At 39.8% G+C, this 27,111-nt stretch overlaps 1 protein-coding gene across 32 annotated transcripts in view; it reads right to left on the bottom strand.

The window, feature by feature from the left end:
* The window catches only part of PARD3 (par-3 family cell polarity regulator), a 664,552-nt gene that overhangs the window by 355,849 nt on the left and 281,592 nt on the right, over positions 1 to 27,111 (bottom strand). For all 32 annotated transcript variants that reach the window (XM_065586777.1, XM_065586791.1, XM_065586785.1 and 29 more), the window contains exon 4: positions 2,979 to 3,157. In XM_065586777.1, coding sequence (XP_065442849.1) covers positions 2,979 to 3,157 — 179 coding nt within the window. The remainder of the gene's footprint in view (positions 1 to 2,978; positions 3,158 to 27,111) is intronic.

The following is a 27,111-nucleotide window of genomic DNA, read 5'->3' as shown; positions in this document are numbered from 1 at the left end:
GCCTTCTCCTCTCTTCCATTCACCCTGGGAGCCTTACTGCTGTCTTGGTGTTCCAAATCCTGCCTACCCAGGAGGATGCAAATCCTATCCTGGGGTCCTCCCTATGCCCATGAGAAATAAACCTTTCCATCTGATATATATTGTTTCCTGCTGTCCTGGAAGTGGTCTTTCCTCCCAACTCTATGGAGTCTCTGCCTATCAGACATTTCTCCTCTTACCCACTCATATACTTAGGAGTATAACCTAAGCAGCCAACACCACTGTTTAGGATCAGTGGATGGGAGCTGTCCTCTTCTCCTTGCTTTCCTCGCAACGCTACAGCGGAAGCACAGACACTGTAGGGAGCAGAGCAGCAAGCTGCAGCACAGGAATAGTAAGAAAGTATGTCACAGTAGCTGTAAGACAGCCAGAAGGTGGAACTGCAGTGAAAACACTATCCAGTGCCAGTTGCCCATACAGGATAGATGGGTGTTACCTCTAATCCCATACACAAAGCAGAAAACTAAATGTTCTGACTACTTTTCTTGAATTGTACTTGCCGTACATATGCAATGAAACAGTTTGGAACAAGGCAGTTTTATCTCTAGTCATTATCTGAATGGATAAAGAAGAAACCTTAATATTAAAAAGTGGTAGGTTCCTATTGGCCAGAGAGTATCTATGAAAATCTCTTAGGCAAGAAGTTTTACATGTTGCAAGAGCTCACTATCAGTCCTCCAGAGCTATCTGATGACAAGGACGTCAAAACTGATACATTTGCACATTTTATATTGACACAAATGAAATAAATGTTTGTAGCTACAATTCTATAAAATTGGTAATGGAGAGGGATACAGAAAAATACTTATCAGAAATTCTTAAGAGCCATAACTGGGATTCTCTGAAAAACGTGGACTAACATTTTTGGACTGGCAATAAGAGATATCAATGAATACACTAAAATATAAATCTATTTACATAAGAACGGCCAGACTGGGTCAGACCAAAGGTCCATCAAGCCCAGTATCCTGTCTTCCGACAGTGGCCAATGCCAGGTGCTCCAGAGGGAATGAACAGAACAGCTTTAATGTAACTGCACTCAGAATGAGGTAAATGCACAAAATGTTTATATGAGCAGTTGACTATAATGTTTACTTTCAATTCTTTGCAACATCTTACCTACCAGAAACTAACACTCTGAGCGCTCTGCTTCACTCAAAAGATTAATGCAGATGGTAAAGAAAAAGCATTTGAAAAGATTCATTATCAATATCTGCTGTACTAACCTACACTAATTCGCTTCTTGATTTAATGCTCTCTTGTGCCCAGCTTCCCATCACTACATTAGATCAATTGAATTCCTTTCCACCTTGGTCACCATGTTTATTTCCAGGGATGCCATGCTTCAGTGCACTTCAAATATTTTCATGAAAATCGAGAGTAAGTACATGCTGAACAGCTAATGATGCACGGAGGCTGGAGTGGAAACTTGGCTGCTCTTTAAATCCCTCCAAATGCTAGCTTGAGACACTCAAGGAGGCTGTTCATGCTATGTATGGCCCTCCTTTCAATATCCATGTTTCTTGAGTAATGAAGTATAATCTCATTATCATTTCAGATAAATTAACCGAAGATGTTAGCATTTTGTACAGATAATTCTCTAACTCATTTTGTTCTTTTTATTAAAACATCGAAAGCCAATTTTTTCAAAATGGCTTCTAATGTTGTGTTCAAAATCAAGCACAGGTGCAAGTGACAGAAATTAGACATTTAACTATCAGATTTGACTTGCAGATCAAGTAGACATCTACATGCTATAATTTGCACACACAGTCAATTGCAGAACCAGACTGAGGCTCCTTTAAAAAATTGGCTCTAGACATTTATACTCACTGCATGATACTTCACTGCAGATCTTTTTATAGGTAGGATTTTTATTTTTAAATAGCTGGAAGAATACCACAAGAGAAAGGAGCGTTCTTTTGCAAAAAACATATGTATTTGTCAGAGGACATAGCCCCAACTCTGCTGCATTTCTGCTATTTTATATAAGATTTAATCTAGTAATGTAACATTTGAAATCTGGTGCTGATATGAACCAAACCACCTATTTGAGAAAGAAAAAACATATTTAAAATATCAGATTTCAGATGTTCTATCCCTTTTCAATTTGTATAGTACAGTCAATAGTAACCGAAAATGTAACTTATTATCTGGGTAATTAATTTCCATTAGAAATGTAAAGTTGGACAACATGAAACATCTTCACTGTCACAGTTAGGGGAGAGAAAAAGATACCAGGCAACTGTACAAAACAAAAAATAGCTTTTTTGCTTAAAAAAATAACTTGCGTACAGAAACAAGGTTCATGGTGGTTTCTTTAGTTACCAGCATAGCTCACACAGAGATAGTGAATTCTAAATGGAAGTATGAAGGAGGAAAAAAATACTGTGAACCTGACTGTTTCAGCTTTAATTAAGTTATCCTGTGAATAGAACATTTGCAATTTTTTCTTTTCTTTGTATTACTCGAGTAGCAGTTCTGAAATTGAACACTAGAAATGTTTATTTGCTACAATAGAAAGATAAAACTAGACATCTGGTTGGTATGCTTATAGTGCTCTTGTTATCATACGGAGATTCCGGAGCAACATCAGGATTTAAGAGGAGACTGGTGAAAATCAGGCACATTGTAGAGGTGGCCCATTCAGATTCAAGGAAAATGTTTGACAACATTTAGGGCCTGCTTTACAGAAGTGCTGAGTACTCAAAGCTCCAAAGAAAATTATGGCAAACATCAAGCCATTAGTGAATATAAGTGACAATATCCTTAAGAACACAGCACATCCTACCATGAAAAGGGTCATTCTGGTGGCATTTCATGTCCACTGGATGAAGAGGATATAAAGGTTGAAACTAACGGAAAATAATAAAATTGTGGCTCTGGAATAAAGACATACTGCTCATATATCAGACACAACCTTACACACAAAAACGTACCTTTCTGTCATGACTACTGGGCATCCCAGGGGTGTTCTGCTTCAGGAAGCCTGCTGTTGTGGACCATCTTGTGGGGTTTTTTCGGGAAGGTTCTTCTGAAGAAAAATTAGTATCGCTTACAGAAGTCGAGAGGCCAATCAACGCGGGGTCACTGCTACGCCGTACATGAAGAGGCATATCTGAAGGAACAAAATAAACGGTAAATAAACAACAAAAACTGAATATTCTTTCACACACACAAAAATATATTTTAAAACTTGGGTGACTGGTTGTAACCAAAAGAAGTTTGCAGAGACTGGCTAGCTTCTGACCTCAGGCAACTGCCTAGTGGACATGGGTCTATTTCTTGAAAACCACCACCAATTACTCCCTCTTCTCTGAGGAGAGGACAAGGACTGAGTGGGTCCAAAGAGTGAACTATTTGAAGCTACTTCTTGGTTTTATAAACACAATTACAATATCTTAAGCGCCTGTTACTTTAGAAGGGTTTTTTTTAATCAATTGACCAACCTCAGATTACGTGCAGCTATTTAAAAAATGTAATAGAAACCAACTATCCAGGAGATTAAGCCAGTTAGCCAGAAGCCACTACAAAATGTGGGAAGGGGGTGCCTTGTCTGAGAGAAATGTCCTGTTGAGAAGCCCAGTCCCCTCTTCTTATCTGTTCAGGAAAGAGGTGGGAGCTGGGGTTTCTACAAGGTGCTGACTCTAGACTGTACTTTCAAATCAGTCACCAGCTAATAAATACCAAATACGTTTGAAGTCCCCCAGCCCTTTCTCTCCACTGAAAAGGAGCATGTGTGCACAAACACACACACACACCCTCCTCTCACTGCAAAGCCTCTTGAGTTTGAGTGTCTTTGTTTCTCTATCCCTCGCCCAACCTCCTGGCTGCTGCAACAGGGATGTGTCTGTTACCGTACCCTACTCCCCAGCCTTCCAGCTGCATCGGTTGGCAGGCGGGATGAGGGAAGTATTTCATTAGCAATAATTGAATGCAGAAGGTAGGAAGAACTGTAGGAAAGAAATCTTTATTATACATGCTAGACAGTCAGCTTGCATTCGTGAGCCCCTGGTGATCTCTCATACTAGGTCCCTCCTGAAACATGATAATTTTTTTCCCTTTCCATTTATTATACTACAAGAAGTCTGCAGTATATGCTATGGTGACCCTCTCTACCAACCCTCCTTTTTTCCCTCCTCCCCAAACAGCCCTCATTGCCTGCCTCTGGTGCCATTCAATGCTTTGCCATTCAACAACAGAGTGAGACTGACATGATTTTTGTCATCTGTAGTGTTGTTGTGTACCTGCCCTCAAAGAAACAAGCTTTTGAGCTACACAGAGCTGCTCCTAAGGTCTGGGAAAGGTACTCAGGCTACATCTACACTTACAAGCTCACAGCAGCACAGCTGTACTGATACGGCTGTGCCTCTGTAAGAGCGCTCGTGTAGCTGTGTTATACTGATGGGAGAGAGCTCTCCCATCAACATTATAAAACCATCTCCAATGAGCGGCGGTAGCTACGTCAGCAGGACAGCGTCTCCCACCAACATAGCACTGTGCACACAAGCGCTTATGCCAGCAAAACTTATGTTGGTCGGGGTGTTTTTTTCACATGGTCTCAGAGCGTCACAGCTAAATACAAGGTGGAACACATAGTTTAATGTAAGTAGTTAGCACACAGTCTAAGGGATCATTCAAGGTGCAGTGGCCCCTTAACATCCTGTGGGTGGCACACTTTTCACCAAAACATCACTCTATATCTGACCTCTCAGTCCACATCTTCAAAGAAAACCTGCACAACACTTTCATAAGATGAGTCTGGGAGCTTAAATTCATAACTTTGTTAGACACTAAAAATCAAAGATATGGCTTATCTATAACCCCAACTAACAATCTATAACCAACTAAACCCCCTTTTTGTCTTATGACAACAGGGGTGTTAATGGGCCACTTCTTGAATGGTCCCTTAGTTTAGCATGAACAGTTAGCACATATTCTATCTGTTCAACCTTGTATTTTGCTGTGACACTCTGAGTTCCCAGACCTGAGGAAGAGCTCCATGTAGCTCAAAAGCTTGTCTCTCTCACCAACAGAAGTTGGTCCAATAATAGATAATGTTTTCACCCCTCAGCTCATAGAGAGCCAAGAAGCGATACCTCACCCACCTTGTCTCACTAATGGTTTTTGCCAGTTTCTGTCTGTTCACAGGGCTCTGAGTAACAGAAATAATAACTGGTAAAAAATCCATGAGAACACTGAGCTCTCAGCAGCAGAATCAGTGGAGCAGCCCAAAGACAGCGCTACATTGATTTACATCTGGTCCAGACTCAGAAAGTTATCTTCAGAACTGTAGGGCTCGAACCATAACCATCTTTTCCTTTGACAGGAAAGATTAGATTATACAGCAGTTGATAGCATGTGTCCCACACACATTCAGCAGAAAAAAATTCAATAGCAAGAATTCAACAAGTGGATTTTCCAGGCTCTGCAATGTCAATTTATACGCTAGCACACAGAGGCCCTGATCAGCACTGAGATTCTGTTGTGGGTGGTGTTACAATATCACACAGACAGAGACAGTTTCTGCCCTCCAGAATGTATAGTGCAAGAATATTAGTGTGATGAATATTTATTTAGCCACATGATTTCCTGTCTTTAAAAAGTATTCAATGTGAGTAGTACCCAACAGCAATTATCACATTTTTTAATGAGCACTACTGGTGAACATAGCAAGAGAGAAAAATTAATAAATATTTTTTCACTACCATTACATTGGATTGCTTCCTCTTTCAAAACCTTACATTTTATTTCACAATAGTTTTACTTCAGCACAGATATGAATGTTTTCCGCTAATGAATTACAATATTTAATAAAATCAAAACAGAAGTGAAGTAATTAGAGGAATATTTCAAGAAGGATCAATTAAATCCTACAGAATAGCATATACACACTGAAGTTACCTTACTTGTTTTAGCTAATTTCTGGATATTAAATATGCATATACTCATACAGCACACCATCTCAAATACAGTGTTTTTGTTTTCAAGTTGCAATTGCTTTGAAAACTTAAGTCATCGCTAAGCAGCTGAAAGTAAAGCATCACATTTCCTCTAGATCGTAAGCATAATAAAAGAAACACTATGGAATCCCAAGAGATCTGTATAACAAAGATGACACAGCTGTAGTCACAGGCACCACCACCACAAAGCTTAATGAAGTGACCACATGAAGAAAGGTATCTTAGTTCTTGCCTTAGCTCTGAACATCATTTCTCATTTATTAGATTAGCCTGGTCAGGCAAGTGGTTCTGTGGTAAGAGTTGTGCCACTTAAGAAAAATGCCAATCTATATTTCAGTTCCAAACAGCAGTCACCAGAATATATTTCTCGAGTTTGCTAACCAGCAGTACTTAACCCTACTACATGCACCGATAACTTACAGCCATGTAACCACTTTGTTCACTTGCTATAAGAAATATTTGAGATTAGAAATCCAATAGATACTTGCTGGCATGGTGTCCCTCCCTTTTCATTTTCTCCCTACCAATTACTTGATATGATGATTTTTCAATGAACTGTTATAAGCAGAGTAGATTAAGCTGAATTTTAATCATGGAAAGAACATGAAATTCTACAGACTACTTTTCTGAAAGAGATGGCAATTAACACTTCATTACCTATCTTTCTGCAGCAAAACGTAATCACTTACACCTTGCTGAACAGTGGTGGCTTTTCAAAAAAAGACAGCTGTTGCACAAACAAGGAATCCCAAATATTAATATGCATCAGAAAAAAACTAATATAACGAGGACAGTATACAACACACATAATACACTTAGTGACAAATTTGCCTAAGGAGGCATTTTCAGTCATTTATTAGACATTTTCCTAAAGGGCAGGAGAGAGGAAAGAGTCTTGTATACACATTGCTAATGAGAAGATATTACTTGCTAACTAACTACTGCTGACATGTACATAGCCATCATGGGGTCTTTCCCAAATTGATTCCATGTTTAAACATAAAAGTGATAGGTGTTAATATCCAGACTCTACCAAAAATGAATTATGAAGCATAACTGCTTAAGCACATATTAAATTTATTTCCAGGTTACACATATGTAAGTTTAACATGACCTTTTTGCCTTATTGGAACATGGGTGGCAAGCCAGTGTAGCTCTATCGCACACCCCTTGCTAAAGCACAACTTTTCACCACAGCTATTCCAACAGATTAATCTCCACCACCCCATAATTATTGCAAGTTATAAGTATCATCGCCGTCTACACTTTTCTGATATTGCTATTTCAAAAACTCCTCCTACCCAATTGTGATGGTCATAAAAAAGAATATTTTGAATGCATTTTCTATTAAAGTATTGTTGGTTATAATTTTCTGGTTTACCTATTTTATAGATTTCAAATGGATATTCTCTGAAATATTAAAAGAAAAAAAATCAAAGAAAATGAGCTTCAATAATTAAACCACCAGATGAAGTGCGCATGGGACCAGTGCAATGTCACTGATTCCAGGATGACAGCTGATAGCGTTTGATGTCTGTGGTTTCTTTGAAGATTGGATAAAACAGCAATGAACTCTAATCACAAGGCTTCAAATTCTCTGTGGCACTAATGCACTGTAAATATTGATTTGCTTCTGTAGCTAAGGTGCCTTTTAAATAACCACCAGAAACGGTAAATCTAATAATGAATTACAGAAAGTTTTACAAGTCAAAGAACTGGGGGGAGAAATCAAATATAAAAAAACATTGAGAGGTGTCACTGAATCAATGCTTCTGTTGCATTTAAGGAGCTTATGTACTTAGACCACGTTTTCAATGCCATCACTTTATGGTTAAGTTAGAAAACTATTATCTGGTGAGTTGGAAAAACCCTGAGGGAGAGAAGGCCTCAATTCAGAGGCTGGGAATTATTGCTGACTGGAAGTCGCTTTTATAGCTTTTTTTTTTATTATTATTATTAAAAACCCTGTATATTCTACTCTTTCAACGTTAGGGAGACAGAAGTACAAACCCCTCCTTCCTGCCAGCAATTCCATTTTTATTATAAAAGGATTTCCATCTTTCCTGATTCTCAGCTGCAAGGACTATGTTACTGAGCTGTGGCAGCTGGGGTGCTAATGTGTTTTAGGATCTGGCAGATTTTGTCTGTGAGCCCAGAGTATCTAGTCCTGGGAGAATGTCGTCAGTGCAGAAGGAGGATCTTCCGGTGGTGCAGAGCTGATGAACAGAGTTCCATAACACTTCGTCCCTGCTGACAGCGTAGATGGGACAGCTGGCGGGTGGGGGAAGGCATAAAAGCTAGGAGACCTCTGTCTTGTTCGGTTTCGGTTCGATGTTTCAGCCCTACAGAGTCATTCGCAGCTGATGAGAACCTGCATACAGTGAGCTTGAGACAGGGTAGTTCAGAGTGAAAACAGGCTACTTTTACACCATCTCCCTGACCCCAACTTGTGCTTTGTGCTCTTCACCCACAACCAAGTATCCAGCACATGACAGATGAGATTCAAATTAAACTACTGAACAATAGGTAAATGACCACGTGGACAAATATTGCAGTAACTTGATCAACAATTGGAGACTATATCTGGTTAAGTATGACCACGTCTCAGTCAAATGGATTGTGTTTTGCCACCATAATTGATGGGTGCACATAAGCAGATATCTAAACTAACCAAGAGTTAAAAGCAGGGCTATTCATAATAATGGGTAGAGCCACAAGTAAAGACAGTTTCAACCCCCACAAGTAAAGACTTCAGACAATTATCCTTAACCGAAATCTATTTTATTTTTTTTTAAAGGTTTACATTGGTCTCAGGTTTTAAATATCTAAACTTCCTGGAACTGAAGTTTCAAACCCCAGCAGGGATAATTCAGCTCTCTAATCTTTCAAGTTAGATGCACTGAGTTCCATGCTCTTCCCCAATCTCTATAGGGTTAGAAGTTTCTCAGCAGAGAAAACTAGGCTATTATTCATTTTTCAATCCTATGGAAATAGGAAGATGTTAATATTTGAAGAATTTAAAGCCAGTTATAAACTGGACTTCAAGACAAGTTTTTTAAGATCTTTACTCTCAGAAGAAGGAAAAACAATGGGAAAATCAACTGATTGCGAACTGATCTACAAACTATTGGAACCTAATAAGGGCTAACGCTTGTGAACACTCTTCTGGCAGATTAACAGAGAAGTACAATCAGAAGCTAGGTATCTAATTAAAGAAGAAAAATTATTAAAAATACCACTATGTTCCAGGAGCAAGAATAGCGACTCCACCAGACAAATATATCTTTTATTTTAAAGGAAACTCAGTCGCCATTATATGGCTGATTGCTGGAGAGGCAATGCGCGGGCTAAACTGCATAACCACATATGCTACTAGCTCAAGGTTTTCTGGAAACTGAAAATAGCAGTGATCAACAAAATAATAGAAGATGCCCAAAGTTTGACCAAATATTTTGTAATTGGACTGACAATCAGAAGATAGTACTTCAAAACAGAACAAAATCTTGATGACCAAGATGTTTCATGCAGTTAGACCCTATCACCTGGTCCTAAAAAATGACACTGGACATTAAACAATGGGTACTAACATCCAACAGTTGTGACTATTTTAGTGAATGGAATTTAGGATCCATGGAAGAGAAAAGCAGAAACCAGATCTGGTCACTATTCTGAGCATTCTATTGAAACTGAAGTGTAATCCACATGCCTTATACAGCAGCATTTTGTTTGACCTAAAGAAAGGGAGAGAAGCAGTGGGGAGGAGATGTGTGCTGATGCTTTGAGCTCCTCAATCTCCGGACCTAGGTTCGCCATGACCCACTTCAGAAGGTCCTGATGGGCCCTGAAGTCATCCTGCACAAGAAGGCTACTGGGTCCCGTGACAGCCTTGTCCAGGGAGGAGGAGGCGGCTTGCACCAGAGGAGGGGTTCCTTTCTTTTCTTCCATTTCTATTACATCCTCCCTGGAGCCATCTCCTGGATGTCAGCACCAGGATCGGTGCTGGAGTCGGGATCCAGTGCTGAGTAGGAAGGAGCGGTAACCCGTTTCTCTGAAGCCACCGAGAAGGAGCAGTGGGAGGAGGTGAAACCTCCAGGGGTTCCAGTATGACCACTGCATTGGACACTGACTCGCTGGCCACATTCTGGCAGGGGGGCCAGTACCAACATCCACCAGCATATAGGCTGGGTACTGGTGATGTGCCCTGGGCAGAGCAAAAGATTCTCCTTTGGACTCTGAAGAGTCTTCTCTCGGGGACCACGGCCAGAGAGGCTCCAGCCCCAGCCGCGCTGGCGGGCCAGATCAGCCCCAGCCATGCCGGGGGGGGGGGTCTCTTTAATTGGTTAACCGTTTAAATTAAATAGAAATTGTTTAAACTGTTAACTTTTAAAACAGGATTTACATCCTTTACTGAGGATTAGCACGTTCTTGCCTGACTTAACTGGGTTTGGGAGAGGGGAAGATAATGCCCTACAGAGTGAGAGCCATACAGAGATCCAGAAAATGGGTATTTTATATGCTGAGCCCAAACCCTGCACCACTTTGAATCCAGCCTACAGATTTCTGTTTCAGGTCTGAAAGGACCAGTCAGCAATTTCGATGTTTTACATTATTTACAATGTTTTCTGGGTGCATTAAATGTTTGTTTAAAACATTTTTGAACTCTCTTTGAAACGGACTGGGAACTACTAACATCTATTTATCAGGGTTTTACATACAATAGCCCTGAGGTTCAGCTTTGTGTAATGCTTTCTGAAAACACATTCTGGCCTGCGCTTCAGCAAAGACTAAAGCTGAGGTGAAGGAAGAAGGGGAGTGTAATACTTGTGTATAAACTTGCTTAGCATCCCCTACCCTTGTTACAAAAACAGATAATGTTGTCTATTTGCAGGGGCCTCCTGGGTCTTAAGAAGCATCAATACTTTTTTTTATTTTTTACCAAGGAACTAGCTTTATTATTGCAACTATTTTACAGTTTAGTAATCTGTTTGTGTCACTATATATGTTAGTTCTGTGCAGTTACATATAAACGAAAGTCTGTATATTAATTATAGCATCATTATTTAAATTAAGGGTAAGGGATTGCTCTGGTGTCTTTGGCCAAAAGTTCTTTTGTGCCTAATGCAGAATATTAACAGACTGTCACACTTCTCCCCAGCGGTAGCTGCATTGCAGTGGTGATTCATAAGCATTGGTTAGACTGTAAGGGGTTTGAGATCTTTTGTATATTGCCTTTTGTTTCAAATGAAAATATATTACCATTATTAGAAATCAGTAATGTTAGCTACACCACATCTGATTTAAAACAAAATACATCCCTATTAACTCTGAATGGAAAAACTTAATGTATTTGCTTAGGCATCTTTTCAGTTCACCTGTTTGAGCATGACATAACTGCTTTGGGATGTCCTTTGCACCATTTGAAACATACTACTAGCCTGTTAATCAGGAGTATTAAATACATAATTTAAGGAGGTTATGAAATTGGCCAAAGATATTTTCTTATTTTTTCATATTCTTTTTCAATGTAAAGTAGAAAGATACCTTTCATCTACAGAGAAGTATCACCCTTTGTTTGGAGAGTAAAACTAGCCTTACAGTCGTAAAAATACTTACACTTAACTCATAGCACTTAGAAATAATTTCTCTATAAAATTCAGTTCTTTCCAAAATTAGGACAAAATTTCCAGCAACACAACACAATAGGCTTTAAATACTTTTTAAAACTAAGTAATGGGACTTCTAGCACTTCCACTGGGAGACTGTTCCACAGTCTATTAGGCTGATCTGTTAGAAAATTAATTCTTCTATTCATCCTGTTTTTCTCCTTTATCCAATTTCATCCCATTACTATCTCCCCTTGGACAACTAAACAATCTTTTTCCCTCCTCTGTGTCACAGGTATTATAAGTTTCCCACACTGGTTATAACTTAGCCAAGCAATAGGTATCATAGCCCCTCCCTCTCTTCCTTTAATCATTTTTGGTTGCTGTTCTGATTGCTGTCAACATCCTTCTGGTATTAGTGTGTCCAGATGCTAGGAGATATACAATAGTCCAGGTGTGCCATAGTACCACTTGGAGAGCAGCCATTGCCTCCCTAGGGTTGTGATGTTAGTTTACAAAGTCAAAAATCATATCTTCCTTTTTTGCCACCAAATGACTATCACTATCAACCAAAAAACTTTTTTCAACGTAATAACTTTCCAGATATCCCTCTGATTAAGTATCTTTGTTAAATGTAGATTAACATTCCTCAGGTGTATTAGCTCACATTTTTCCTGTTCCTTTCAGGTTGAATTGCATTGTGTTTTTTTCCAGTGTACACATTTAACCATTCTACATCTCCTTGTGTTATTTATCGGTCCTCAGTGTCATCATTCTCTCACCTCACCAATTAGCAACATGCAAATGTAATTAATGTGCTGTTTACAGTATTGCTTCTGTATTGCTTCCAGACCAGTAAGATGATGTTAAATAAAAACAGTCATAACAGCAGTTCTTATGGTATCCTATTGGACAACAATCTCCCAGACTAATACACCAGCATTTGTCATTATCCTTTAAGAACCTTGCTTTGGTTTTCTATCCATATAAAAACTATCTAACCTATCCTGAGATTTCTATCAAATGCTCTACATGCCTTTCTGAACTCTAAATATTATATTAACTGCATTTTTATCCACAAATTTTATAGTTTTTAAATAAGATGATTAATTTGGTCTGGAATCATTTGTTCTTCATATTTCCATGCTATTTAATTATTATGGCTCTATCTTCTAGGAACTAGGAGATAGTATGAGAAGTTATACTTGAGTGTTTAATATTTTCATTCAAATATTTATTCTACTATTTTACTGGGGTCTACATTCAGATTACTCAGTTTACTGCCAACTTTCCTTTCTTTATATAAAGGATAGTGCCACTATTACCTTTTCCTGCTATGCTCTGATATTTGCAGCACCACATACTTCATGCCTTTTCAAAAGAGGATACGAGTGGTGTAAGTAATTTCATTTAGCTAAAATGTCTTCAGATCTCAGTATGCACCTTATCTGAACCTTCTTATTAAAAAACATTATATATAATTTCCACTTTCCCAAATATTCCCTTTTTTAACCTTCATAATAATTAGGTTTTAATATAACACATTCACAACCATTTCCAAATGCTAACATAAAAGAACAAATGACAATTAAGTAGATTACAGACTACTTGAACTAATTCTATATGCATGATTATAAAATAAACATTATGCAAAAGTGTTATTAGAACTAAAAATGCACATTCACATTTATATCCCTATCCGCCAAGTGAATGGGAATTGGGCATATTAAGTATTAAAAGCTATGTCTGTCTCTATCTGTCATGAATGAAACTTTAAGAGTACCTTTTACTTAGCAAAAATTTCAATACATTTGTCTGCTTGCACATTTGCCACAAATACAGGACATGCAACCTCATAATTAACAGTGTTAAAATAAAATGTTAAAGAACCCTTGGACATGCCAGGAGAATAGAGCAAGGTGACAACCACGCAGCAACCAGCATCACCTAACAAGCTTAGCTTTAAAGAGAAAGAAGCAGAACAAACCTTTAGTAATTGTGTCATTTTTCAAATTACTTCCTCTGCCAGAGCCTGTTTTGAATTTAAATTTCAAAAGGTATTCATTCCAACAATCTCTTCACAGATTTAATGATCAGAAAAATAATATCTATTCCCATGGTCCTATCTTAACAATAAGGACACATTAAACTCTTCATCTTGAAAGTCCTCTTCAATACACACTAATTCCCTCCTCCTATTTTGAGTATGTGTATTGAGAGCTGGGAAGATAAAGATCTTTGCACCTTCAAACTGTCAATCTCTCCTGACCCTGGCTTTCTTTCAAAATTCTCTCCCCTAATCAGCAAGTTTTGCAATTATAGTTCCGTTACTGTCCTCCCTCTCTCCTAGTTCAGGGAAATCAGCTAACTTTTTAAAACTAACAAATAAAAACTTCTTTGTCTGGCAAAAGGAAAAGATCTTGCACAAATCTATCACATCTAGCACACCCAAAATTCTTATGTTTCTTGCTTTTATTTGAAGTTTTTTGTAATTCTAGTCTTTTGTCTAAGTATTACATTTCCCAAGTATTTTTGAGAGAGTTTCCATATTTTTGCATACCCTTCCTCAGAAGTTTCTTCTAATACATAAATGACAGACTGCTTTAGCAACTCTACTACTGTAAAACTGTATGAAAGTTCTTCTCACTCCTCCAGAGCAATGATGGGTTTTTGCAAAATATCATTCCGTTACATTGTTTCTTCAAACATTTGCTTGTAAAATGGTATGCATTGCCATCCTTGCAGCTGGTAGAGTCTCATGGACCAAAGATCAGGCAAAATAAATAAAAGTCTGATTTATCTGATTTACATTTATTTTTAGGTATTTAAGTTATCCCCAGAATTTTAAAAAATGTCTTGCATTTTCTTCACTTAAAATCCATTTGCCAGTTCATACAAAGTGTTCGAAGACCAGACCCAATTTACTATATGCCCTCCATCTTGGATTCCATTTCATAGAATGTAAGTGTGAAGTCTGCAGATGCCTATGAGACAGAATGATGATGTTTGCTTCTAACATAACTTTGGGTTTTATTTAGTGAACTGTCAGTAGGCAAGAGAGAAATTACCAACTGCAACTGTGCTGGATAGACCACTGCTCCTATCAGTAACCACGGCAGGAGCAAAGTGACACTTGCACATTTGAGATTGTGTCTGAGCATTTGTGGTAGACCCAGGCATTCACATTTACAGGAAGAAGCCTGTAAACATTTGGTACAGAGACAGAAATACAATTAAATTCGTTACACACACACACCCCAACCCTCCCTCAGACAGACAGCCTCATGCATGTGTGTAAAGCAGCAATTTAAAAACCATTAGGAAAGATTGTAATGGTAAAAATTATTTTCTATTAACTTCGATTTCTCATCTCTCTTGAAAGCTGCAAATAAATTCATGCCAACAGTCACCAACCACCAGGCTCTCCAGTCCATTTCTTTAGAGCTGGGCATCCCTGTGTGCATTGAGAGGCTTCTGAGACAGGTGACCACACTACTGAAGTCAGTCACTGCCCGTACTGAGATCCGAGAGATTGTGAGACGTATAGACTATATTATTGTGGGCTAGAAATATCTACCATTTTACTATTCACGGGTGCTCAAATTTCATCTCCCCTACCCTCCAATAAATCTGATTTTGTATATAGTCCCTGGTTAGAGCTATAGAAAACTGTTTGCCTCTGCTAATTCACCCTTGAGCAGAAAGAAATTAACTCCCATTCTACACAAGCAATTCCCATAGAGCAGTAACCAAACAATAAGTTTATATTTCGAACATGCATGAGTACCCTAGGGTTACATATGTTAACTCTATTACCCGGCAACTATATGAGTAATTAATGTCCCTGTATCAGAGGGGTAGCCGTGTTAGTCTGAATCTGTAAAAAGCAACAGAGGGTCCTGTGGCACCTTTGAGACTAACAGAAGTACTGGGAGCATAAGCTTTCGTGGGTAAGAACGAAACGTGGAGATAACGAGGTTAGTTCAATCAGGGAGGGTGAGGTGCTCTGCTAGCAGTTGAGGTGTGAACACCAAGGGAGGAGAAACTGTTTCTGTAGTTGGATAGCCATTCACAGTCTTTGTTTAATCCTGATCTGATGGTGTCAAATTTGCAAATGAACTGGAGCTCAGCAGTTTCTCTTTGGAGTCTGGTCCTGAAGTTTTTTTGCTGTAAGATGGCTACCTTTACATCTGCTATTGTGTGGCCAGGGAGGTTGAAGTGTTCTCCTACAGGTTTTTGTATGTTGCCGTTCCTGATATCTGACTTGTGTCCATTTATCCTCTTGCGTAGTGACTGTCCAGTTTGGCCAATGTACATAGCAGAGGGGCATTGCTGGCATATGATGGCATATATAACATTGGTGGACGTGCAGGTGAATGAGCCGGTGATGTTGTAGCTGATCTGGTTAGGTCCAGTGATGGTGTTGCTGGTGTAGATATGTGGGCAGATCTACACCATCAGATCAGGATTAAACAAAGACTGTGAATGGCTATCCAACTACAGAAACAGTTTCTCCTCCCTTGGTGTTCACACCTCAACTGCTAGCAGAGCACCTCACCCTCCCTGATTGAACTAACCTCGTTATCTCCACACTGATATATACCTGCCTCTGGAGATTTCCATTACTTGCATCTGAAGAAGTGAGGTTCTTACCCACGAAAGCTTATGCTCCCAGTACTTCTGTTAGTCTCAAAGGTGCCACAGGACCCTCTGTTGCTTTTTAATGTCCCTGTGCTATACAAATCCTTCATTTAGCTGGTGCAGGAATTTCTCTCACTCTCCTTCAGAAACCCAATGCAAGTGCTGATTATTTATTTCTTAACAAAATTTTCCGAAGTATAAGCTACCAAAAATCCAAATAATGATATTGCTATGCATTTACATTTTCTGAGCCTACATGCACCATTCTACTCCTTGAAACTTTAAACATAACTCTGACAACCAAGCAAATCAAATTCCACCCAATAGCTGTTTCCTAGGTAACCAGCACAGCCGCAGACAGCGCAGAGAAACAAAAAACCTGCAGCAGTTCTACTGAGGTTTAAAACAAAATACGTCTGAATTGTTAAAAGCGTCACAGAGGGACCAACACTGAAAATTCCATAGTGTAAACAGTATGTGGTAAATAATATGGTGGCAACGGGGAAGCTATTTTTATCTTCACTAGTTCAGTTGTGAGAAGATGGACTACATAAATAGGGTCCTTGTCTCCTCCACTTGTAGTTGAACCAATGAGGATAGAAGTTGTTCCCTGCCAAATATTAAATAAATTATTCATCTCTAAAGAGCACGTGTGTGAACTGAGGACTGATGAAAGTGTCCAACTGACATCCCTGTAGAATTAAATCCTCTCTCCACAGACCTGGTAACATGCAAGCTCCTCCTCCCCTGCTGCATCAATCTGCCTCAAACTTCAACAGGAGGGAACATGTCCAGGGACCCCAGGTTAGTTCAGTCTTCACATTCATTCTGGCCTCTCTTCCGAAACCACCACCAATGATGTCCCATTACTGCCATTCGTGATGGTGGAGGATTTTTTCTAATGTTAACAACAGCACGCTCTTCCATTGTCTACCAAGTCACTTCACCCAGTATACTGAACAGCCATTAGAGAGCAACAACTTCTGGTCTTTATTGTCTTGGGCTGGATTTGAATCTGTGACCTACAAGCGTATTATAAATAATCTACATATTGACACTAGACAGCATAGGTTAGATGCGTTTGCAAATTGAGCGTACGACTTATGACAACTATGTAATGAAACTTAATTTTATCCATTTAAGATAAAAGATTTTTTCCCCCCTGGTAACAGACCTACCTCTCTCTCTGCACAAAACTGTGTGTGGGGGCGGGGGGAGAAAGGGGAGAGGCGGTTCTGCTTTTTCATTTGAATTTTCTCCATTACAAAACTTTGACGGCTAACCTTTAGAACAAGATATATTGGCAAGGTACTGCTGAATGGATATTAAAAATGTCTAATTTTTACCCCGTTTCTGTAAATGTAATGGCATTTGCTCTTATTTCCATGGCAGAAATATCTACTAGGATTATTAGAAACAAGTTGCCTACATTTATGAAGCACACTCTCATTTCACGTGTCACCAATAAATGCAAGTTAGGGTTTCGCAGCCTCATATCTGCCACTGACTACCAGGGTGTGGAGTTAGAATAGGCAAAATGGGATTAGAAAAAAACAAAGATGTCATGCGAAACACTGACACATCCAGTTAAACATCATTTTTAGCACAAGGTGCTTACATACATTCTGCACTCCAAAAAGGAAGAAAGGGCATTTAAAAAAAAGTGAGCAGAACTAGAGATGAGGCCATACGTTTCAATCACTAAAGTACAAATAGCAAGTCCCCAAATGCAGACAATGTATTTGCATGTTTAAGCAATTAGGATCCTTCATCGTCTGTGGAAGACTGCAATGCAATAAAACTGCTGTGCTCCACAGGAGGGAAAAACAAGTTGTGAGGCACTATGCTGAGGAAACTCTGCACTTCTTATCTGACCCTTTCTTGAGAGGCGGGTCAGACAGTGGTTTTGGAGGCAGAGCGTGGCCAGTGGGTCACTGTTTCTGCAGATCCACCAGCATCAAAACCACCTCTCATGATCATGTGGGTAGGGAGCTGGAAACTCCACCCACTACTGCAGCCCCTTGACTTCTTCTCAACAACCCCTTAAGGTTATAGGTTAAATTCCACAAAAACTCATGGGATCCCCTAGAACCATGTCTAGAAATCTCATTATTTTTAAAATTGTTTATAGCATGTGACCAGTTCTAAGCTGGAAATGAAGATCCTGTTTGTTTCTTGATCTGCTGGAATTTGTCAGGGCTCAGCAACTGTTCTCCAGGCCTTCTCCAGTGCCCCCAACTCCTTGTGTTATGCTTCAGTGCATTCTCACTGTTAAATATTTGCTTGGGGGAAGAGGAAGAGGATACTCCCCCCTTGTCCATTTTGTAATGTCACTCAAAAGAAGCCACCCTGTTCTTGAAAGGGTATTGGGAGAATGTGTTTCAGCAGCCTGCCCCAGTTTCTTGACAAATTTTAAGGGAGAAGAACGGCCTTTGCATATTTTTTGCTCCTCCTTCATTCAGAGGTTCCAAGAGCATGTTCTAAAACTATGTAAGGAGAGGAAGCTAAAGTAACTCAAGGTGCAGGAGCAGAACACCCAGGGACAATCTGAGTTGTTGCATATAGACATTTGTAAGGAGTAAAATAGTGTAGGGGAGTAAGCCAACAGCAGCCTCTATCCATCCAACCAGTCCACAGCTGGAGCCAGAGGAGGGACTTAGGAACACAGGAATTGCCATATTGGATGAGATCCTAATTCAGAATCCTGTCTCAGAATGTCCAGTACCAGGTGCTCTAGAGAATGGTATAAGAATCCCACAGCTAGCAGCCATGAAATAATACTGAGACACATCAGCAACATCCCTCCCAAAGTCTTTGCTACAGCCCAGTTTGGTGGCATACAATACCGCGTGTGGATCTTTTTATTATTTACTTAATGCTGCTGCTGCTATTACTACTACAAAAATAAAAGAATCATCCTGTGACAGCAATTTTCTTAACATCTCCACAGTATCTAATCTATGGGCTTTGTGAAATGATGCTGAAATATTTTGATTGCTGAAAAGAAGAATGAAGCCTTACGTAACCACTGAAGAGGCAGAACTGCATGAGAAGACAGACATCTCCTGTGCTGGTGGAGTTATTACTTTAACTCACCTGGGAGTGCAATGGGTTTACAAGCAAACCATCATTCTTATCTTACATTAGAATTTAGAAAGCTATCTGCTGTTATGGCCTTCCAAGCATATTGATTTTTCAATCTATGTATCCATATGAGGTTTGTATATTGTATGTGGACATTCCCAGAGCAAACATGGGTGAATCTGGGGGATGATTTAAGGATGGCTGCGTGGGTGAGAGAAAATATACAGAGAGCAGTCGCAGCACTGATCATCAAGACAAAAATAAATTCTAATTATATCTACTATAACTAAGTTTCTGAAGAAATTGTTAAAAACTATTCACATAAAGAACCTAAGAATGTGTCTGTATTTCCAAGTAAACTTTGTGCAGTTTTGAAAAAGAATATTTCAGCCACATGGCCAAACATCAAAATAATGAGGAATGGCTCCCATTATCAGAACTAAGATATTTAAATTCCATTTGGCTCTTGCCTACCATGTGCTTGGCTCCCTATCAAAGTTTAAGCTAAATAACCACAATGGACTTGCAGGTAAAAATTGGGTGCACACACAATATACAAATAGCATTTGATCTTGTTTGTCACCTCTATGTAAGGATTAGGAAAGCATTACATTATCAATTAGATGAGTGGATACATTCAAAAGTCGCACCAGGAGAAGAGGTAAAAAGAGAAAAGATTTAAAAAGAAAAATGAAAGAAAACCAGAGAACCCTTCAACTCTTCTGAAAAATGACTATGAAGTTTTACCCTGTACTGTTCAACAGTTGCTTTGTTTCACCCAATAAGTAATTTAGTTTTACTGGTAGATGAAGTAAGCCCTTTTGTATAGCTGGATTTTCATTTTGTTCAATTCATATAGGTGTGCTTTGGAATCCTATGCAATTAGTAGCAAGATATACTATTGTAATTTCTTATGTCAGTTTCTTCAAACTTTGCCACAAATATTAATTTTAGGTGGAAGTCTGGATTTTCAGTCCACATACAAATTATCATTATTTAAATAATCACTGAAAAGCATTCATTAAAACTAATTTGAAGTTGAATAACTAACAAGAATCAAAGTGTGCTTCTCTCAGAAATTTGTAAAGTTATTTAGAAAGCAATTAAACCATAACGTAGACCAAACGCTTTTCAAGATAACATACAGTGTGCAAAAAAAAAAAAAAAGTGTTTGAAGAATTTTCAAAACATGATTAACACCTACTTTTTTCTGAGGCCCACGGTTCAAATTTGGGGGCAGGAAAAAGTTATCTGTTAGTCACACACCACGCATGCAAAATATGAACTGTTAAGAATTTTAGAAAGGGAACCAAGCTTAAGCTTATAGTGGAAAGTGAATCTAAACCTTAACTCTGGAGTGTAGCCACTGTCGGTCCATAAAAACACATTTTTAAAACTCTGCCGCTACATAACCATAAGAAAACCAGTAACAGGAACACCTATTCACATAACAGAGATTCTCCACCTAAGTTTAGAAAAATATGCCATAATTACCATCAACAACAACCTCAGATGCTACAAACCCTAAGCACTGTATGTCAAAGCCCACCCTAACTCGTTACCTTCACTGTAAATTTCTGATTTCCTAGTTCTTATGACTATAAGCCACATGATTTACATGTCCTATTTCCAGTTTATGGTGATTAGTAATAACTGAGGTCATAACTCTAGCTTGGGACAGATTTAAAATATAACCAACATATTTAAGTGACCTATATGTTCCCTCCATGACTAAAATGATCCTCTGCCTAAAATGAGGCTTCCTTCCTCAAGCATCAGATACTGATCAGTTTTCAGAGTAGCAGCCGTGTTGGTCTGTATCCGCAAAAAGAAGAACAGGAGTACTTGTGGCACCTTAGAGACTAACAAATTTATTAGAGCATAAGCTTTCGTGGACTACAGCCCACTTCTTCGGATGCATATAGAATGGAACATATATTGAGGAGATATATATACACACATACAGAGAGCATAAACACACACATCACTGAACAAAACCACTAACCCAGGAACCTATCCTTGTAACAAACCCCGATGCCAACTCTGTCCACATATCTATTCAAGTGACATCATAGGACCTAATCACATCAGCCATACCATCAGGGGCTCGTTCACCTGCACATCTACCAATGTGATATATGCCATCATGTGCCAGCAATGCCCCTCTGCCATGTACATTGGCCAAACCGGACAGTCTCTACGCAAAAGAATTAATGGACACAAATCTGACATCAGGAATCAAAATACTCAAAAACCAGTGGGAGAACACTTTAACCTGTCTGGTCATTCAGTGACAGACCTGCGGGTGGCTATATTACAACAGAAAAACTTCAAAAACAGACTCCAACGAGAGACTGCTGAGCTGGAATTGATATGCAAACTAGACACAATCAACTCCGGTTTGAATAAGGACTGGGAATGGCTGAGCCATTACAAACATTGAATCTATCTCCCCTTGTAAGTATGCTCACACTTCTTATCAAACTGTCTGTACTGGGCTATCTTGATTATCACTTCAAAAGTTTTTTTTCTCTTAATTAATTGGGTTGGTAAGACAACTCCCACCTGTTTATGCTCTCTGTATGTGTGTATATATATCTCCTCAATATATGTTCCATTCTATATGCATCCGAAGAAGTGGGCTGTAGTCCACGAAAGCTTATGCTCTAATAAATTTGTTAGTCTCTAAGGTGCCACAAGTACTCCTGTTCTTCTTTTTGCTGATACTGATCACTGTCACACAGGATATTGGACTAGATTGACAACAGGTCTGATCCAGAATGGCAATTCCTATATTTTGGATAGAAAAACCTTCGGATCTTCTGGACTTGTCTAACCTGCTGCTCCTCTGAATCTTTTCTCTGTAGAAAGGGAACCAGCAACTCAAAAGGATTTCACCCATGACCAGCAACACCTGTGTTAATATCCACAATAAACATAAGTCACATATGGCACAGAGATCCCCTCCACTTCGGCAGCCCCCACAGGATCCCTATTCCCTTGCACTGTAACTGGATAGACTTCCCCAACAGACTACTCCTGCAACCAGACTGTAAAAGCCATGCAAGGGACTTGCTGCTGCTCCATATAGCAATAAGAGGAGGTTACTTACTGTAACTGTAGGTCTTTGAGATGTGTGGTCCCTATCTCTATTTCACTGAGGGTTACGCATGCGCATTATGTGCCCAGAGTCAGAGAACTGCAAAGTAGTGTCCGTTGGTCCGCGCATACGCCCTAGCTCACCTCATGCTTCCGTCCGAGGCAATAAAGGGCACAGCGGACCAACAGCATCTTTAGTTTCTTCTCCACCGCGAATACCAGGAAATGGAATACAGATAGGGAGCACACATCTTAAGAACCGCCAGTTACAGGTAAGTAACCCCCCCCCCTCCTCTTCTTCAAGTGATGGCCCCCATTGTACTCCACTGAGGGTGTCTGACAAGCAGTACCTAAGTTGGGTGGGAGGATGAGGATGGAATGGTCCAGCAGAGAACTGCTATGCCAAAGGAGACATCCACCATCAAGTGTGCTGCAAAGGTGGGTGCCGAACTCCATGGGACCGCTCTACATATATCTACAAGCGGAATGTCCTGAAGGGAGCCTGTGGTCGAAGCCAGAGCTTTCGTGGAGTGAGCCCACACGCCTGTAGGGAGAGGTAGGCCTGACAGTTAATGGCAAAGTTTGATGTAACCATAAATCCATTGGGAGATTTTCTAGGGGAAATGACTTGTCCCTTGAGTCACTCTGCTACTGCAATAAATCAACCATCCCCAAACTTTTTAGGGTCACCCCCTTCCTTACCCCGCAGACAGAGGTGCAGAGTTTGAAGCCCAAAGTTGTGGGCATAATGCGGTACCCACACTTAGGTATGAGGGAGGAAGGGGGGAAGAGAGGTAAAATAACTATCCAAAATAACTGAAACTAGTAACTAATAAAAACTTGTAAAAACTAGAAAAGAAATAAATCTTGTAAACTGCTGCAAAAACGTTTTAAAACTATGTATAACTATCATTTCTAGAAGAGCATCAGAAGTCAGACCTGGACCATGCAGCGGTAAGAAGGAACAGAAGATGCAGTTGGTCCACCTCACCTTTTATCGTCTCACATGGAAACACGAGGCAAGCCAGGGCACATGAGCAGACTAATGGACACTACTTTCAAATTCTTCGACTCCAGATGCATGGCATGCATGCATAACCCTCAGTGGAATACAATAGGGACCATCACTCAAAGAAGAGCTTATGATAAGCAGTTGCTCAAGTCTTCTTCCTCCTGTAAGGGTACCCTTTCTGATGTGCAGCAGCACACTCCTGTGTTGTGGCCAGAGAAGAGATCTAGGGTGTACTGTGGGTACAGAATGCTACCAAGCAGCTGCCTTTTCTATGTGTATGGCTTCCTGTCACCACAATCCTGTGATCTTTTGCATTTTGCCCCCTCTCCTCACTCTACAGCAGAGGGGAGATCTGAGATTTATTCATTAGAGATTTAGAACTGGAAGCTCTCATGGGACTCATCTATAGACTAGGCATGCACTTCCCTAGTAGACTACAAAGATACAGCATTAAGCATCTTTAAAAGAAGACCGTCTTTTGCAATCTTGCTAGCACAAAAAAAAAAAAAAAAGATTGCAAGGAAGAATTCACCCTGCGGTACAAAAGGAATTTGCACGAACAAAAGAGATGAAGAGGTTCTTGGATCAAAATAAACTCAGCAGCATACAGCTGGAAAGAAAATTTCCACTGATTTATTACATGGCAGTTTTCTTCTCTAGACTTTCCAAACTGCAATACTGCATTTGTGTGAGGAGAGCGAGAGGGAAAATTACTATCTAAGTAGCAGGTTTGTTATTGTTCAACAATTCCAAAGAGCTCACTAGAAACTTTTACAGGGAGTATCTCTAATTCCCTGAAATTACTGATAATGGGCCAACTGAATGAAGAACAATTATGCAGAAAATTAAATGCTTCCAAATGCCGATTTGTTGTACGTTCTGAATATTGCACAAGCACTCTCGGTCTCTTGCTGTAAAACATGAAGGATAAAAATGTAGGCCCACCAGCCTCTTTAAGCAATTTTTCTCATAGTGAATACTATCATCATTTTTTAAAAATTATTAGTAGTAACGATACTTAATACTTATATGGTGCTGTAGCATATTCTTTGAAATTGTAAACAATGATTGTATATAATGCTCTCTATACCCCCACAAAGTAGGTAAGTTAGGCCTTGCCTACATTGAAGATGTTAGCCAAAAGGCAGCCACCAGTGCAAACCCCCTAGTGAGGCAAAGCTGATATAAACTGGTATTTATACATGTGCAGTTTAACCCAGCATGAAAACATTTGTGCAAATCCCAGTTTACGTAGGCTTTTCCACAGAAGGGGTTTGCACTGGTGTAACTATGCCAATGGCTGGTCCCCAATAGAGATAATCAGAACAAATCCTCAGTGAAGAAAAGGGCTTATTTTCCCCATTTTCCATGAAACAGCTGAGGCAGAGGCTTGTATTCCTTGCCCAAGAAAACACAGCCATTCAGTGGCAGAGCTGGTATTAGAACTGAGTTCCCGGCTAGCAGCCCAAAATTCAGTCAACTACATAGTGCTGTCAGCTGGTCAAGAGAGAAAGCAGGATTACCAAGAGAAATAAAGATAGGGCCCTCTACACCAACATTCCACATGAGGATGGACTACAAGCTGTCAGGAACAGTATCCCTGATGAGGACACAGCACGCCTGGTGGCTGAGCTTTGTGACTTTGTCCTCACCCACAACTACTTCAGATTTGGGGACAACTTATACCTTCAAGTCAGTGGCATTGCTATAGGTACCCACATGGCCCCACAGTATGCCAACATTTTTATGGCTGACTTAGAACGCTTCCTCAGCTCTCGTTCCCTAGTGCCCCTCCTCTACTTGCACTACATTGATGACATCTTCATCATATGGACCCACGGAAAGGAGGCCCTTGAAGAATTCCACCTGGACTTCAACAATTTCCACCCCACCATCAACCTCAGCCTGGACCAGTCCACACAAGAGATCCACTTCCTGGACACTACAGTGCAAATAAGTGATGGTCACATAACCACCACCCTATACCGGAAACCCACTGACTGCTATACGTACCTACATGCCTCCAGCTTCCATCCAAGACACATCACACAATCCATTGTCTACAGCCAAGCCCTAAGATACAACCGAATTTGCTCCAACCTCTCAGACAGAGACTAACACCTACAAGATCTTTATCAAGCATTCTTAAAACTACAATACCCACCTGGGGAAGTGAGGAAACAGATTGACAGAGCAAGACGGGTACCCAGAAATCACCTACTACAGGACAGGCCCAACAAGGACAATAACAGAACACCACTGGCCATCACATACAGCCCCAAGCTAAAACCTTCCAGCGATTATTCACGATATACAACCTATCCTGGAAAATGATCCCTCACTCTCACAGACCTTGGGAGGCAGGCGAATCCTCGCTTACAGACAACCCCCCAACCTGAAGCAAATACTCACCAGCAACTACACACCACACCACAGAAACACCAACCCAGGAACCAATCCCTGTAACAAACCTCGTTGCCTACTCTATCCCCATATCTACTCTGGTGACACCATCAGAGGACCCAACCACATCAGCCACACCATCAAGGGCTCATTCACCTGAACATCTACTAATGTTATATATGCCATCACGTGCCAGCAATGCCCCTCTGCCATGTACATTGGCCAAACCGGACAGTCCCTCCGCAAAAGAATAAATGGACACAAATCGGACATCAGGAATGGTAACATACAAAAGCCAGTAAGTGAACACTTCAATCTCCCTGGTCATTCTATTACAGATTTAAAAGTCACTATCATTGAACAAAAAAACTTCAGAAACAGACTTCAAAGAGAAACAGCAGAACTAAAATTCATTTGCAAATTTAACACAATTAATTTGGGCTTGATAGGGACTGGGAGTGGCTGGCTCATTACAGAAACAGCTTTTCCTCTCCTGGAATTGACACCTCCTCATCTATTATTGGAGTAGACTACATCCACCCTGATTGAATTGGCCTTGTCAACACTGGTTCTCCACTTGCGAAGTAACTCCCTTCTCTCCATGTGTCAGTATATAATGCTTGCATCTGTAACTTTCACTCTATGCATCTGAAGAAGTGAGTTTTTTACCCACGAAAGCTTATGCCCAAATAAATCTGTTAGTCTTTAAGGTGCCACCGGACTCCTTGTTGTTTTTGTAGATACAGACTAACACGGCTACCCCCTGAAGCTAAACTATTGTATGTTTTGTAAAATGTAGCTCCAAAGGAAAATCCAGTTTGCCCTCTCTTGTTTGCAACAAGAACAAGGAAACACTGAATGAAGCTGAAAGACAACAAATTCAAAACTGAGAAGAAAAACTTTTCTACACAACGTATATAGTTAACCTGTGGTATTCATCAGTGAGGCAAAGACTTTAGTAGGATTCACACACTATTAAACATTTATATTATTCATAAGAACATCATCAGTGATATTAGATGGATAAAAAATTGTGAAGATATGCGCATTCTAGCTTCAGATGCATAAACCAACCATTAACAGAGAGAGGTAAGAAACAAATATCCCTTATGGATAAGTTATTTCATATTTTTGCACACTGTGAAGTCTCTTGCACCTTCCTTTGTAGCATCTGATACTGATCACTGCCAGACAGAATACTGGGCTAGATGAACCACTAATTTCATCCAAAACACCAAGTTCATAACTAACAGCTATGCACTGATAA

Source organism: Chrysemys picta, chromosome 2 (genome assembly GCF_011386835.1).
Source record: "Chrysemys picta bellii isolate R12L10 chromosome 2, ASM1138683v2, whole genome shotgun sequence".
NCBI classification, from domain to species: Eukaryota; Metazoa; Chordata; order Testudines; family Emydidae; genus Chrysemys; species Chrysemys picta.
Note: the sequence above shows the minus strand (reverse complement) of the source record. Positions and strands in the feature narration are given on the sequence as shown.